Below are 15,472 nucleotides of genomic sequence, written 5' to 3'. Positions count from 1 at the left end.
AGGTTTTTCCATTTTGATCCCCGTCTTATTAAAATCTCTAATTGATTTTTTTATAACTGTTAATTTCAATCAATTAAGCTCCTGTCGTTAAATTTAGTTAATGGGTTAACTTTTTTGCACAGCTAGAAGGATGACCTGTTAATTTCTGTAAACGTAGCCTATTTAGAGTTAAAACGTGGCATGAATTGAGTCCCATAAATAGGCCACGTTTACAGAAATTAACAGGTCATCCTTCTAGCTGTGAAAAAAGTTAACCCCGTTAACTAAATTTAACGACAGGAGCCTAATTGATTGAAATTAGCACTTATAAGGACTCAATTGGAGATTCGAATAAGACGGGATCAAAATGGAAAACCTCCCAAAAATAGGGACAACTAAATGGTTTAAACCTATATTAAATTTAACTTATTCCTACTTTAAATATTTTTTTTAATGTTTCGTTTACGTAAAATAATTTAATTTTTTTTGTTTAAATCTGTTATTTTAATTATTAAACTTTAAAAATTATTTCATTATTTAATAAATATTAATATTAATTATCTTTTAGCAAAATTTAGTTAATGTTATTTTTTCGACTAGATTGTGAATATTACTTCAGGTACATAGTTTTGTTTTCATTGATGTGGATTGTTGTTTTCAGATGTTTTTTTTAATGTTAATTAAAAAATTCTTCTAATTGATATTGACAAAAATAATTATAATTAATATTGGTGAAAATAATCATAAAAATTATTAAAATATAATAAGTTGATGTTGTTGATAAAAATAATAATCACAATATATATGTTAATCCGTGAAATCTAACTCATATTGACAATAAAAAATAATTAAATATTAATAGAAAAAACCTCTAACTAATACAAAAAAAAATAACATCCGTCTTTAATATTGAAAAAAACAATACAAATAATTTAAATTAAAAGCAACTTCTATTAATAATTATACAAAAACTAGTTGGTATAAACTAAAAATAATTATCTTAATAAAAAGGAATTATTCAAACTTAGTTAAAGAAAATTCTAACTAACATTTTTTAAGAAATAATCCAATCTACATTGTCGAGAAAATAAATTTAATTGATATTAACTAAAAAAAACTCTGAAAATAACATTAATTAATATAATAAAAAAGTACGTTTGACATTAGGAAAAACATATTGTTAATGTTGACGAATAAAGTTCTATATAACTAACATTAGTTATAAAATAACTTTAGCCTAATGCTAACAGTAAATAAAAGATGTGGAAAAAAAAGGTACGAATTTAAAATAAATCGTAGTTAAAACATTATTAAAAAGAATATTAAGATTATAACAATCTCCAGATTTTAATAAATTAAATAACACTTCAATCAAACTTGAATTGAAAAAAAAAAAGAATAAACAGGAATATGTGTAAATGATAAAATAACAAAGTAAATTGTGTTTATAAGAATTTAAATGATACAAAAATACGTGCACAAGATAAAGTAGTAAAATAAACCGGCATTATTGATTGTTATAAACATCATTTATAATAAATTTATTTATTAACAATTTTAACACTAATACGATTTTTCGGTTAAAATCTATTTTTTATTAAAAAATTTCATCAATGCAAAAAGAAAAAAATATTCCATCCATAAAATTTTAAAGTATTTTATTTTGAAAAATAAAATCGTAACGAAAAAATAATACTTACCAGGCAATTAATAAAAAAAAAATGTAAAGTGAAGTTGTGCTGATGTACTCTGTAGTGAATCAAGCCTAAGCATCCATCTAAAACCCTACCATACACTGTCCTGCATTTGTGAATTCTAAAACCCTCAATTGTCTCTCATGGCGGAGACCACTCAATTGACTCGTCACATTGAGTCCTACGTCGACACTTCTTCTTCTTCTCCCTCTCTTCAGGTTCATCAGCTTTTCCCTTTTTCTATTTCATTCTCTCCTATTTTAACAATCCACCTAATCGCTTTTGCACTACAGGCTGCAAGCTTGAATGCTATTGCATCTCTCGTTAAAACCGATGTCTTACCTCTAGAAGCACTGGTACCTTTTGCATGGCTTTTTCTGTTGTTAATGTCTTGTTTTCGAGCTATGAAAATAAGAGTAGAATTTTCCACGGGTTCATGCTTGCTTAATTTGTTTTTGGATGCTCTGTTTTGTTCCTCTGCTCTGATTCAAATTCTAGGTTAGAGAGCTGGGGGTGTATCTGACCACAACGGATAACGTTATTCGTGCAAGAGGTGCGTTTTTTTTTTTCTTTTTGATTTATTAAAAGCTGACATATAGGATTGGTTATGTATGACAATCTCTGTGAAAATCTGAATTAGGGAAGTGAACAAAATGAAATTTGTGTAGTATTAGATTTCAGAAGGAAACTAGTCTAGTTCCATTATGCAACCAAGGTTGCTTGGATTGAGTTCTCTCCTCCTTGATTATATGGTGCTGGAATTTTGTACAAATTAAAACACACTGTGTGTGCTCGTGTGGCACACCGATCGTGCTCTGTCCTCATGCATTTTTATGAGTGAATCACGGGTGTAATTCTAATCCTATATCTTTAAAGGTCTTTGGACTATCTTATTATTGAATTTTTCTTGGAAAAAATCTTCTTCAGGAATTCTCCTTCTAGCAGAAGTGATCACTCGTGTTGAATCAAAACCTCTTGACAGTGCAACTATACATAGCTTGGTTGGGTTCTTCAAGGACAGACTGGTCAGTATAAATAATTCTTTTGCTACACGACTTTTTTCCAAACACCTGTTCTAGTTTGCATCTGTCAATCGCTTTTTTATCCCCCCTGTTCATTCCTGCAATTTCTTTTTGCATTCATATTTGCATATCACGGGGTTTCAATTATAGTCCCAATCTTGATTGGATAGAGCTGATTTCATGTTGGAGATCATACACTTTTGTTAAGATAGTATACTGAGGTTGTATTTCTTTGTTTCCCTTGCTGCTTTTGAAAAAAAATATCAATACTGATGCATTACATCAAGCTTGATAGTTTTCTCAATTGCCTCAAGTTTTGGCTTTTGATATTTTATGAAACTTATGTGCTTTTTGAGCCTTGTTTGAGCATTGCTAATTGAACATTATTTTTATTTTATATTTTGCATTTTTGACTTTACAGATCTTTTGTAATTATTGATTTATGATCTCTCTAACCATATATAATTTTCTAATAACATGAATAATATAATATTATTTATAATCAGGCAGATTGGAGAGCAGTCCGTGGTGCACTTGTGGGTTGCTTGGCATTGATAAGGAGAAAAAGTGTTTTGGGGACTGTAACTAGTAGTGATGCTACAGCCATTTCTCAGTCTTTTTTCCAATACATTCAAGTTCAATCTTTAGGACAGTACGACAGGAAGGTAAATTATATTTCTGGGCAGAAATCCTATAAATTTAAAGCTCCTGCTTTACAAAGCAGAATTATAAAACATCAGCTAGGACATTAAATTTTATGTTGTGAAACAGAATTTCAGAAAAAGAACTCTGTTTAATAAAATAACAATTTTGAGTGATTACACATCAGCTTCAGTTTTTGTTTACTAATCAATTAGTCTGATTCTGCTTATTGTTTCCTTTATGCCAAGTATTTTTTTACTGAGTTCTTCTGCAATTCTCACATTTTTTACTGTGTATAAGCTACATTGCAAAGCATCTCACCTTTACATTCCCTGTTTCAATACTGCAGCTATGTTTTGAACTGCTTGATTGCCTGCTAGAACATTACTCTGACGCGCTTACTACACTGGTAGTCCCAGCTTCCCTAAACTTCTTTATAAGAATGAGCAAAACTAAATGAAAATAACACTCTCTTTGGTGATATTTAATGTTATTTTTAAGCTTCAAATGTGTGTTATGACTTAAGATATATGTTTTTGCATAATACAACCATTTTCCTTTTCTTCTCCCATCAATTCCCCATATATACCAAATATAACCAGCGAGTTTCTCAGTTATAGATTTAGCTGAAAATATTACTGTTGTGAAACAAATATAAGCTGGACAAGTCCATACCGAAGACAAGTTGATTAATGTTCTGATGTCTCTATTTTATCACGTGAACACATTACCACACACCATCTATGTTGTCTATGCTTGGTAGAACATCTAATCTGTTATACAATAATAACTGTTTTTTCATGATTGAATACCAAGTCATGTTTAAAAGAAATCTTGTAATGTGAATTAACTGTTACATGCAGTTTGTTTGGATCTGGTTATTAATAATTTATTTTCCTTCGATCATTATCTTGAGAGAACTGAAAAAGGAAAGAATATTGGCAAAATCACTTTGTCCTCAAATGTAGGTACACTATTTGAAAGCATGGTTGTCATTCCCGGATGGCAGAGCAAAGTAGTCAACCCCATAAGTAGGATAATGGTTAGGGAGATGACTGCTATTATAATATTTTTTTCATAATTGAATAATTAATATCCAAGTATTTATAAGTTAAAAAAAAAAACTCAATTCATACATCAATCATCATCTATAGTAAAACCTCACTGTACTTGAATACGCAGAGTATAAAGTCAAGAAAATCAAATGCAAGGCCTAAATTTTAGAAAAAGAATTACTGAATGCAAAGAGAGTTAAAAAAATAGTAAAACCAAAAGCAACCAGGGAACTAAAATAACAGTGGGAACTAGGGAAGTAAAAAAATAACATTGGTTTTAAACAACCAGAAATCGAAAATCTAAAGAAGGAAAAGAAAAGAGAAGTAAAGAAACAAAGATAAAAGATTAAAAAAAGGAAAACCACACATGCACTCACTAATGAAGGTTGCCAAATAGAGTGTGTTGCTAGACACAATGTTTGCCAAGAATGTCAAGTGTTTAACATTGTTGCTGGTTCACTTTGTTTGCTGCCGTGTAATATAAAAATTTAATTGAAAAGACCAAAATACCTGCAATACACTTCCAAACGTCCATAAATGACTGTACCTAGGACTCGCAGTTCGCACTACACGACTGACCTGCACCATGCACACTATAGGCATGATCTGAAAACAAAACGCTACCCAACAACTGCAATCTAGTGGTCAATGTCTTACCTTTTATATTACCAAAATTGCAATTTATCTAAACAAGATTTTACTTATTTATTTAAAAATTTAAACAATTAATTGGCCTCTGTTACATTTTTTAGGATACAGATGGACACCTTTTTTGCGATCTCTAATACTAGTTGTTCTTGACTCTTGTAGGGAGAAGGCCTTATATACGGAGTTTGTGAAGCCATAGATGCAGAAAAGGATCCAGAATGTTTAATGCTTGCTTTTCACATTGTTCAGTCTTTGGCACAATTATACCCCGATTCATCTGGTCTACTTGCAAGCTTTGCCAAAGACATTTTTGATATTTTAGAACCTTACTTTCCCATTCACTTTACACATGTAAGCTTAATCTTTCTTGTTTATTTATCTGTTGGACATCTTTTGTTGCTCATACTGATTGCTCATTTTCTGTACAATACTTAAGCATGTAGGTTTGAGACACGAAGAATTTGGTTGGTGTAAGTGTATGTTTCAAACTTGTTTGGCTATGTCATATTATATTGATGTTGGGAGACTGAAAGATAGACAATTTCTGTGTAAATATCCATTTAGAAATGGGCTGGGCTTAACTCATTCCCAAAAGCTAGCTCAATGGGCGGCAACTGCCTAGGTCTCATAAGTATTCTGATTATATTCCTAGTTAATGTGAGACAACTTAACACCCCTTCTATGATCAAACCCTAACATCTAAAGCATAAAGTTTTAGATTGTATCTATAGGCGGTTCAGCATTAAAGCTGGAAAGGCTCTTATACAATTTTAGAAATGAACTTGGACCAATCCTTTTTTGAAAGGTTAGCTCAAGGGGGGAATGGTTGCTAGTCTTACGAGGAGTTTGTTATGCCTTATTTCTAATCAACATGGAACATATTAACACGTACTTTATCACTTTGTAATTTAATTTATCTGTAATCATTGTTTCTTTTGCAGCCAAGTAATGGAGATACTCATGTGCAAAGAGATGACTTGTCAAGGTCTCTAATGGTATGTGTAACTTTCATTCAGATTTGAATCATTTACTTTTATTGGTTGCGTTTCCATACAATTAGTCATTTCAGTCTTTGATGTGAACCTCCAGATTTTTTAAATTTGTTACTACATGCTTCATTTTCCCTCTCATTTTCTTTGAATAAAAAATATTTTTCTCTAAAAAGTCTTGCCTTTATTTCAGGACTAGCAGAAGAATTTTATTTTTTTATTTTATCTTTCTTTCTGAAGTTAGACGGCTGTTTTGCTAAGAAAACATCACAAGGCAAGGAGATAACCATCAAAAGTTACACGGCTTCTAGTTAAATGTATATTTTATTTTACTCTATGGAGGCAAATATTCAAGCGAAGTTTCTACATCTAGGTTTTCCCTCTATAGAGTTACATATTTAATTATGTGAAATCTGGAAAATTTCAAATATTAGTAACCATGAAATTCTCCATGCTAAAAAGTACATTTATTAATGAATAATCATAATGCATTTTTTGCTTGTGTTTTATATTAGACTGTGGGGTGGCATATATTAGAGACCCATGCTTGGTAGAATAACTTGATCTCTTATTGTCCTGTTTAGGAATATCCTTTGTATTCCTGTACTGTTTCTGTTATGTAATAAAATAAACAAAATACGAAGTTGCTTGCAACATGCACACACCACGATATGCAAATAAGGATACAATTTGAGCTTATTGTTGTCCTTAAACGAAGGAGCATCTATGTTATTACTCAGATGCAACTGAAATCTGTCACAGTATTGTATATTTTGCATATAGATACTGGTGAATATATTTTATAATATAAGTAATTATTTTACTTTTCTGCAGTCTGCATTCTCTTCTACACCTCTCTTTGAGCCATTTGTCATTCCTCTGCTTCTTGAGAAACTTTCTTCTTCACTTCATTCAGCAAAGGTTGGTATTAATAGATTACCATTTTGTCTTTGATGTTAAATATCCATGTAATCACCTTAAAAAACATTATCTATATTTTTCTGTGCGTTTTTTTTTTTTTTGCTTTCAGATTGATTCCTTAAAGTATCTCAGAGTGTGCTCTTCCAAGTATGGGGCAGAGAGAATTGCAAAATATGCTAAGTCTATTTGGTTTTCAATAAAAGACACCCTATTTACATATTTGGGGGAGCCAAATTTTTCATTAAATATGGCACCTGTAGATGGTATTGGCTTCCCAGAGAATGAATTTGTGATGGAAGCTCTGTTCCTCCTTCAGCAGCTTATTGTTCAAAATGGCAGTTTGTTAACTGGCATAATAATTGATGATGAGGATGTCAACATTATTTTCAACAGCATTGCCTCTTATGAGATATATGATGCTATTCCTGTGCAAGAAAATAAGAAGTTGCATGCTATTGGTCGAATTCTGTATATTGCTTCCAAGTCTACCATTACCTCTTGCAATGCTGTGTATGGAGGTCTTTTCTCCAGAATGATTGATAATTTAGGAGTTTCTGTTAGTAATACTGATAGCTCTCCAAATGATAATATTTTCCCCTCTCAGAGAGTCAAGTTTGGATTCCTTTATCTCTGCATTGAACTACTGGCAGGATTCAGGGAGTTAATCGTTGGGTCTGATGAACCAGCATTGCAGTATGCTATTGAGCAAGCAACATGTTGTACTTGGCTTCGTAATTTTTCATCTTCATTATTTAACGCCTTTGGATCAGTCTTGGTAGCAAGTGCGGACAGATGCCCCCTTGATCCAGATATATACATTGGAGGTGTGTGCTCTTTTTATTTGAGTAAAACATTTTTAAATGCTCAGCCTTTTCTCCAGAATTTTAATCATATTTTGTTAATTGGTATCCTTTTATGTAGATTATCTATGAGAATGTATCTTGAACAAAACAAATATATGGGTTAAATGTGTTTGATCCCTATAAAACAAGTGAATCTGGTTTTAGTCCCTAAATCCTTTTTTCTTTATTCTTCATCCTTCTAAAATTTGAAATCATTATTTAGTTGTATTAAGTTTTCATCACTCTGAAGCTTGATTTAGTTGTATTCATTTTAGAGCAGATAAATTTTGTTTACTTCACATGGCTTGAAAAGAAATTCCGGAGCCATTCTATTGACATGACACTACATACATTGGGTTTCAAAGGACACAATCAGGATCTTTATTGATAAATCTGCCATTCATCTTGCTTCTAACCCCTCCTGCTGTGAGAGGTTCAAAGATATGGATATTGATGGTCACTTTATTCTTGAACTTGTTGAAAAACAATTCTTCACTTTCATTGATGTCAGAATCAATCATTAAATAGTTGATATACTCACAAAAGGCCTTCCTATCCTACCTTTGATTTTTCGTTGGCAAAACATCTATTCTCCAACTTGCATTAGATATGATATATAATCAGTTTATTTGTTTCCTATACTGTTCAATTTATTAGTACATTGCTATTATATATATACTTCGCTCTTCTCTGTAAACAATATATTTGATTCAATGATTACTCTTACATCTTTCTTTAATAATCGGAATCTAAGTAATTAATTTTCATGCCAGATTCCTATTATTTGGTTTTGGTGCATAAAGCGAGATAGCTGGTTCAGGAGGGAATTGCTAAACTAGAACCGTCCTGATTTCATTTTGTTAATTAGTTTAAATAATTTGTCACAATTCAGATCAAAATTCAGATAATTCAAGTGTGACATGCATGACAGAAATAAAGTTATTTACTTTACAGGCATTTGCTATATTTTATTTCCTGATGCACACTTATTAAGCTCACATTACTGATTTCATTTTGGCTCTTGGTACTTATTTACAGTGAAGGGGTTGCAGACACTTGCTATGTTTCATTCAGAGGTTTTTTCATTACAAAAATCAATATTTGAGAATATTTTGAAGAAATTTATGTCAATTATCATTGAAGATTTCAACAAAAAAGTATTATGGGAAGCAGCATTGAAAGCATTGTGTCATGTTGGCTCCTTTGTTCAAGAGTTTCATGAGTCCGAAAAGGCCATGAGCTATGAGAGTTTAGTCGTAGAAAAAATTCTGGAATTTCTGTTTCTTGATGATATCGTGGTGCCCTTTCCAGTCAAAGTGGAAGCATTATCTAATATAGGCATGACTGGAATGAAAAATATGGTAACATGTCTTCAAGGGATGAAAAAGGCGGTATTTTCCAATCTATCAAAGGTTTGTGTGGCCTATCTAACTCCAATACTTTATGTTCATCTTTGATAGAAGGTTATTTCTCTTTTAGAATGCCCTCAGGTTTATTGTGATTGGGTATTTACACATTTTTACTTACATTTTATCCTTGTAATATTGTGGGTTTACTTTCTTGGATGTGATGTAAATTTTATGACATTTTTTCAACTAGGTCCATACAAATTCAAGGTCTTCTGAAGTTGCTGTTGAGCTTCTGGAATGCTATGCTTGCAAATTGCTCCCATGGTATTAAGCTCTTCAGGACTTCTATTCACTTTGCGATGACTATTTAAATTGTCTTCTTAAAGATATGAAATCTGATATATCTATTTTGTCTTATCAATTTTTCCAACAAAAGTTATTCTCTGTTCTGGGAGATGGGAGGATTTGCACCGGACTAAAGTTACTATTAATATGATACTTTTAATTGAATGTGGGCAGGATCCATGAAAATGGAGGTTCAGAGGACTTTGCATTGCAATTTGCTATGGACATCTGGAGTCAAGCAGGAAATTGCACGGTTTTCAGTACCTCATTTGAGGAGAAGGTTTATATAGCTGTGGCCCACATCTATTTTTTAATTATTTTATGGTTGTAGTTAAAATCGTGTGCCTTTCGTTATATGCAGCCAACTAAATAAACTATCCAAAAAGTAGTAATGATTATTTTTTCTATTTTGTATTTCAGGGTCTCCTTGATGCATTAATAAGAACCATGAAACTATCTGTAGGGAGTTGTTCTGTGGAGAGCCAAAATCTTATCATTCAAAAAGCTTACAGTATACTATCATCACGCACTAACTTTCAGCTTAAAGAATTGGAAAGTTTACCACTATCTCCTGGAAAATACAACATTTCCCTTACTGATGAAGGGATAATCTCATTATTTGCATCCGTGGTTATTGCAGTTTGCCCCAAAACACTCATTCCAAATATGAGAGTACTTGTGCATCTATTTATAGTAACACTCCTCAGGGGTATTGTCCCAGTTGCACAGGCATTGGGTTCCATACTTAACAAATTAGTTTCAACATCCAACAATGCAGAGAACTCCAGTGATATTACCCTGGAAGAAGCTCTGGATGCTATATTCAATACAAAGATATGGTTTTCTAGTATTGATATGTTGCAGAGATATAATGGAACAAGTAATGGGAAAGAAATTGTTCTTAGTGATATATGCCTGGGTTTTGCAAATGATAAATTGCTTCAAATCAATGCCATTTGTGGTCTCTCCTGGATAGGAAAAGGTTTACTTCTACGTGGTCATGAAGGGATTAAAGACATCACTATCACATTTCTTGAGTGCTTAATACCAGGCACTAAGAGTGCCTTGCCTTTGGTGATGAAATCTGAAGATCAGATTCAGGATCCTTTAGTGATGAAATCTGCTGCTGATGCTTTTCATGTTCTAATGAGTGATTCTGAAGTTTGTTTGAACAAAAAATTTCATGCCACAATAAGGCCTCTGTATAAGCAGCGATTTTTCTCTTCTATGATGCCTATCCTTCTGCAGTTGATTGCAAAAGCTTACTCCTCATCGTCAAGGTATGTATTCTCACACATACAAACACACTCGATGAAAATTATTTTTCCTCCCATTATGATGAGAAACCAAAAGATCATATCATATCGACAAGTTCTGGCAGCTTATTTTTTATTTTTTTTTGCCTTATTGATTAAAATTATGTACAAGGTCCCCCACACATAAATAAGTGCATCATTGCAGACATTCCAAATTGATGTTTTGACTGGGAGTTCTGCTTTGTACCATTTCCCTTCACTCTACCTAAAATGTTGCTTTTTGTAATCTCAGATCATTTTTATACCGAGCTTTGGCACATGTCTTGTCTGATACTCCAATGGTTGCTGTACTGAATGATGCTAAAAAGGTTAGTTTGAGGAATTTTAACTCTCTACATATGTCAGATTCCAATTATTCTTTTCTTTTTCTCTCAAAACCTTGTGCTGTATTTTCTTGACCAAACTATTTTTCCTGCATACACACTGGCAAATTTTGCAGCTTGTACCTGTTCTACTGGATTGTTTGTCCATGTTGACAGAAGATATCCAAGATAAAGATTTGCTGTATGGTCTGTTGCTAGTCTTATCTGGGATATTGACTGAGAAAAATGGTAATTATCATGCTTATTGGAATTTTTTTAATGTTGTTTCATCTATACATGTAGGGTTATCTGTCATACTGTGATTCAATTTATTTTCCTTTTTAGTTTTTTATGATTCCTTTGTGAAAAGAAATTGGTTCTATATAAGGATTAATTAAGTTAATATTTTAACAATTGACCTCGACCATTGGTCATTATATACTAGATGCTAGATTATGGTGTAATATCCCATATTTTCACTTTTTTTCTATAGCTTAGCTTATTTTAACAAAGAAAAAATTGCCATGCAGCCCCATGCTATTCATTCTTGTGTTGGGGATGAAGGCAGTGATCATTATGTAAGTTTTGGCAAGTATGAATGACCTGTAACAGTCTTATGTAAATTATGTTCATGCGAACAGGAAAAGAAGCTGTCATTGAGAATGCGCACATTATCATCAATTGTCTGATTAAGCTTCTGGACTACCCTCATAAGATGGTATGAGGTTTTCTCTGTACGAGTTATTTATTAGTGCACTTTGATGACTCGATTTGTGTTATGAAATAACTTTATTGCATGTTAGACTCACCAGTGTTCTTTTGGGGACTACACTCGGACCCTCCTCCTTGTTGCTCTTCATACCACCTGCCAGTTTTTTTATATTTTCGTCGACAAAAATGTACTTCAGGAAATTAGTTTCCTTCCACTGTGTATTGTAAGTAAAATGGACATGTCACAATGTCGTTGAAGAGTAAAGAGAGGGAGCGATTGCAAATATCAACCCGCTATGCTTAGCTTTTTTATATTACTGTTATTTTATGATTCCTTTTTGGTGTAGACATATTTGGGGTTCATTATGCCCTGTCGGAGGGCCCTGGACTCTTGACCCTACTTATTTTTTGGGTTTTGGCCCCATCAAAAGACAAGGTGCTTCAGTAAAGCTTAATTACTGGTGTACTAATTTATTATTCCCCAAAGGTTATACTCAAAAATGCTGGCGAGACCCTTTAGACTGCTTTCATCACTTTGTTTCCATCTTTTTGTCTTAGACCTATCAAAGTCCACAGTAATGGCAATTGTTGATTTCTCCTCACCTTGTGCAGCTTGTTCGAGAGACAGCTATTCAATGTCTTGTTGCCTTGTCCGAGCTGCCCCATGGTAGAATCTACCCTATGAGGACACAGGTTTGTCATGCTTATAGCTTTGAAGCTTTTGACAAATATTTTTATTGAACTTCCTATCAGGATTTGAATAGAATCATCTTGTACTTATTGACATTCCAAGCCGTGTTTGAATGTTTGAATCAACTTGTTCACAGTTATTGTGCGTGGCTCATTGCCTGCGTGGTCTTGACCTCTTTTTTTTATATAACCTGGGTGTTAAATCTCTTTTTGTTGTTCTTTAACCTATTTCATATTAATTACATTAGGTTCTACGAGCAATATCTAAGTCTCTTGATGATACAAAGAGAGTTGTTCGCCATGAAGCTGTCAAATGCCGGCAAACATGGTGGGTGCCTAAGTTTTTTAGAAATATGTACAATTGCTATGGTCCTTAAACTGTTATACTCGCTTATTTTGACTTATCCTCCTTCGACCTTTTGATAGGGCGTCAATGTCATCTAGGACCCTTCATTTCTGAAGTTCAAAACCAACATCCCAAGGTAGTGGAAATTCTTTTGAACTTTGTATTCTAATTTATAGAGATTCTTTTACCAATAGGAAAATCTGAGACTCTTTTAAGTGGTGTAAAATAACATGTAAATATTAGTGAGATTTTGTTGCATCAATGATTTCCTGGTGACACGATGACATGAATGTTGTCGTCGGTTGAACATTTTTCAGTTTGAATGATAGAGGGGGAACAGTAACATGTGAAGATAAATATACCATCCTGTGTACTTGTATCCGTGGAAGTCATTTGCGACGATAAATTCTTCCATGGGATAGAAAAAGGATAAAATAGATTGAGCTGTCTCACAAGTAAAAATCAATGTGATCATCTTTATATAAATTTCTCAATAAATTTATTAGAGAAGAAAAGAAAATTGATATTTAAAATTTGTTTTTACACAAATTTAAAACAAATTTGTAGAGAATTGAATGAAGGTCCCTGTATATTAGAGCAGTGCAAAGAAATATTGAAATTTTAGAAGCAATTAAACCGAACTATTTTTCATAAGTGTTTTTTCCCCTAAAAAATAATCACGTAATGCTCGAGCAGAGATTTTACCCATAAAATACTTAATGTTTGGGGGGAAAATGTTGAGGGTTGATATCAAATGTTGGTCCGCAAAAATACTTGGGTAAATCTCAATCTATCTTTGGACATATTGACTGGTAAGTACATGCATCACATTAAAAATTAAATTTGAATTACACCTAACATATAAATAACCTTTTATAAATATGAAAAATGAACAATAGATGTAAACATGCAAGATTTATATCATCACACACCCAACTAATACACATGAAAATAGGCACAAACTTTTGTTCCTAACATATGTTCAGAACTTAATATCTAATGTGTTCTATAAAAGACCTGAATTGCGATAAGTTAACGGAACATAATGTGTATATTGTTAATATTTCAGCATTTTTGTATATTATACCTTCTATTCTTGTAATCAAACTTCACAAATCTATATAGTTAATACTGTACATTTTTGTATATACACCTTGCATTCTTCTAATCAACTTCACATATACGATTAGATGTTTACAAGTTCAAATTCCTTCGACTACGACCAACATGTTTAGTCACTACTAGAAATTTATGATTTAGTTGCTGCGAAAAAATTCATGAAAAATTCATGCAAAATTTACCAAGGATTTACTTATTACATGATTTTTCTTTATTAATTTTTGATACAGAAATTTTCACCAACAATGTTAAAATTTGGCAGAAAACTATTACAAAAATCACAAACTTCTTGAAAATCTTTTCTTTATTTATTTTCGTCGGAATTTGATACAAAAGTTATTAAAATTTTATTTATATAATTTTTTTCATACAAAATTTAAATTCGCGGAAAGTCTATAATTTTTCTCAGAATTTTTTTATAAATTTATATTTGAAGAAAATTAACATTTGAAATCTCGCAGGATATTTTTTCCAAACTTGTAGAATTTTCGAAATTATTCGCCATCTCCTCCGGGCGGCTATAAGTACGGTGATTGGCGTATTGGCGTCGGGACCATTGCGAGATCAACCTTGAGGATACGAACTTCAGTGACCTCTTCGCTGCATGATTCGTGTACCTGGCCAACGCGGTGGAGCTGGTCCTCGACTCGTCGCGCGCAATTTCGTCCTAAAGATCGATGACCGTCACGGAAAGCACACCTTCATCATGCTAGGGTTTGATTAGAGGAACGAGCCTTTGACTTCAACCTCGCGCTCACCGATCACGAGAAGTACGTCTGCCGCGAGCACGTGAAGGAATTTGACGACTCTGCCGCCGCCGAAGAGTATCAGATCGACATTCATCCTACCGTCAACGCTTTCATCCACCGGCAGTAACGTCGACTGTTCCTCCACCGCCTTTACCTCCTTCGTTCAGAACGGAGTCAGCCTTGGCAACGCATTGGAGCAAATTCTGCTCGACGACAAGCATCCCAAACCCAATAACGGTACTCCTACCTTCGGCTTCGGTTCTTATGGTAACTAACATTCCTCTCTGCTCCACTCTTCTTCTAGTTTAGGTTAGAGTTTTATTAACTGATCTCGGTGCGAAGTTTGTATACCTGTCGTTCTTCTGATTTAGGCGGTAACAACTCGAAGGGACGGGATAGAAAAAATCTTCTTGAATAGACGCGATTTGTCATTTATGCATGGTGAAATTCGTCATTTATGCAAGTTGAAATTTGTTAGTAATTGAATGATTGAATATGGTGATATGCTGAACAAATTTGTGTTTTTGGTAGTGTTTTCGCTCTCCCATAGCTGTGTTTGCTTCGGCCAGGGTTGTTGCCCTACTATTTTTCAATTTTCTCAGATGTTACACACTTAGACCCTCTAAAAGAAAAAATAAACAGAGCTTGACGATTGAGCCCAAATAAGAGACAGAGAGTGAGAGCCAATTGTAATGCTATTACTTACAGTTTTAGAAGTAAAACAGTGTTCTTCTGTATTAGTGGAACTAACTA

The 15,472-nt window shown here is 33.0% G+C and overlaps 1 protein-coding gene across 2 annotated transcripts; it reads left to right on the top strand.

Moving 5' to 3' along the window:
- The first annotated feature begins 1,718 nt into the window (after window positions 1-1,718).
- LOC106762754 (MMS19 nucleotide excision repair protein homolog) lies at window positions 1,719-13,615 on the top strand. Of its 2 annotated transcripts, XM_014646810.2 has the most exons (20): window positions 1,719-1,891; window positions 1,967-2,029; window positions 2,172-2,226; window positions 2,601-2,698; window positions 3,202-3,360; window positions 3,687-3,746; window positions 5,203-5,391; window positions 5,982-6,035; window positions 6,864-6,950; window positions 7,060-7,774; window positions 8,831-9,204; window positions 9,392-9,465; window positions 9,661-9,766; window positions 9,907-10,766; window positions 11,035-11,110; window positions 11,242-11,353; window positions 11,746-11,822; window positions 12,428-12,508; window positions 12,754-12,833; window positions 12,932-13,614. In XM_014646810.2, the coding sequence occupies exons 1-20, from the start codon at window positions 1,817-1,819 to the stop codon at window positions 12,963-12,965; spliced, it is 3,429 nt and encodes a 1,142-aa protein (XP_014502296.1). In that variant the 5' UTR covers window positions 1,719-1,816; the 3' UTR covers window positions 12,966-13,614. The 2 variants fall into 2 exon arrangements, with proteins under 2 accessions (XP_014502296.1, XP_022637159.1); XM_022781438.1 differs by lacking the exons at window positions 1,719-1,891; window positions 1,967-2,029 and having other exon boundaries at window positions 2,190-2,226; window positions 3,206-3,360; window positions 12,932-13,615.
- Window positions 13,616-15,472: the final 1,857 nt, after the last annotated feature.

The sequence above is a fragment of the Vigna radiata genome, chromosome 5, assembly GCF_000741045.1.
Source record: "Vigna radiata var. radiata cultivar VC1973A chromosome 5, Vradiata_ver6, whole genome shotgun sequence".
NCBI lineage: Eukaryota > Viridiplantae > Streptophyta > Magnoliopsida > Fabales > Fabaceae > Vigna > Vigna radiata.
This window is presented reverse-complemented; position numbering and strand designations above follow the sequence as displayed.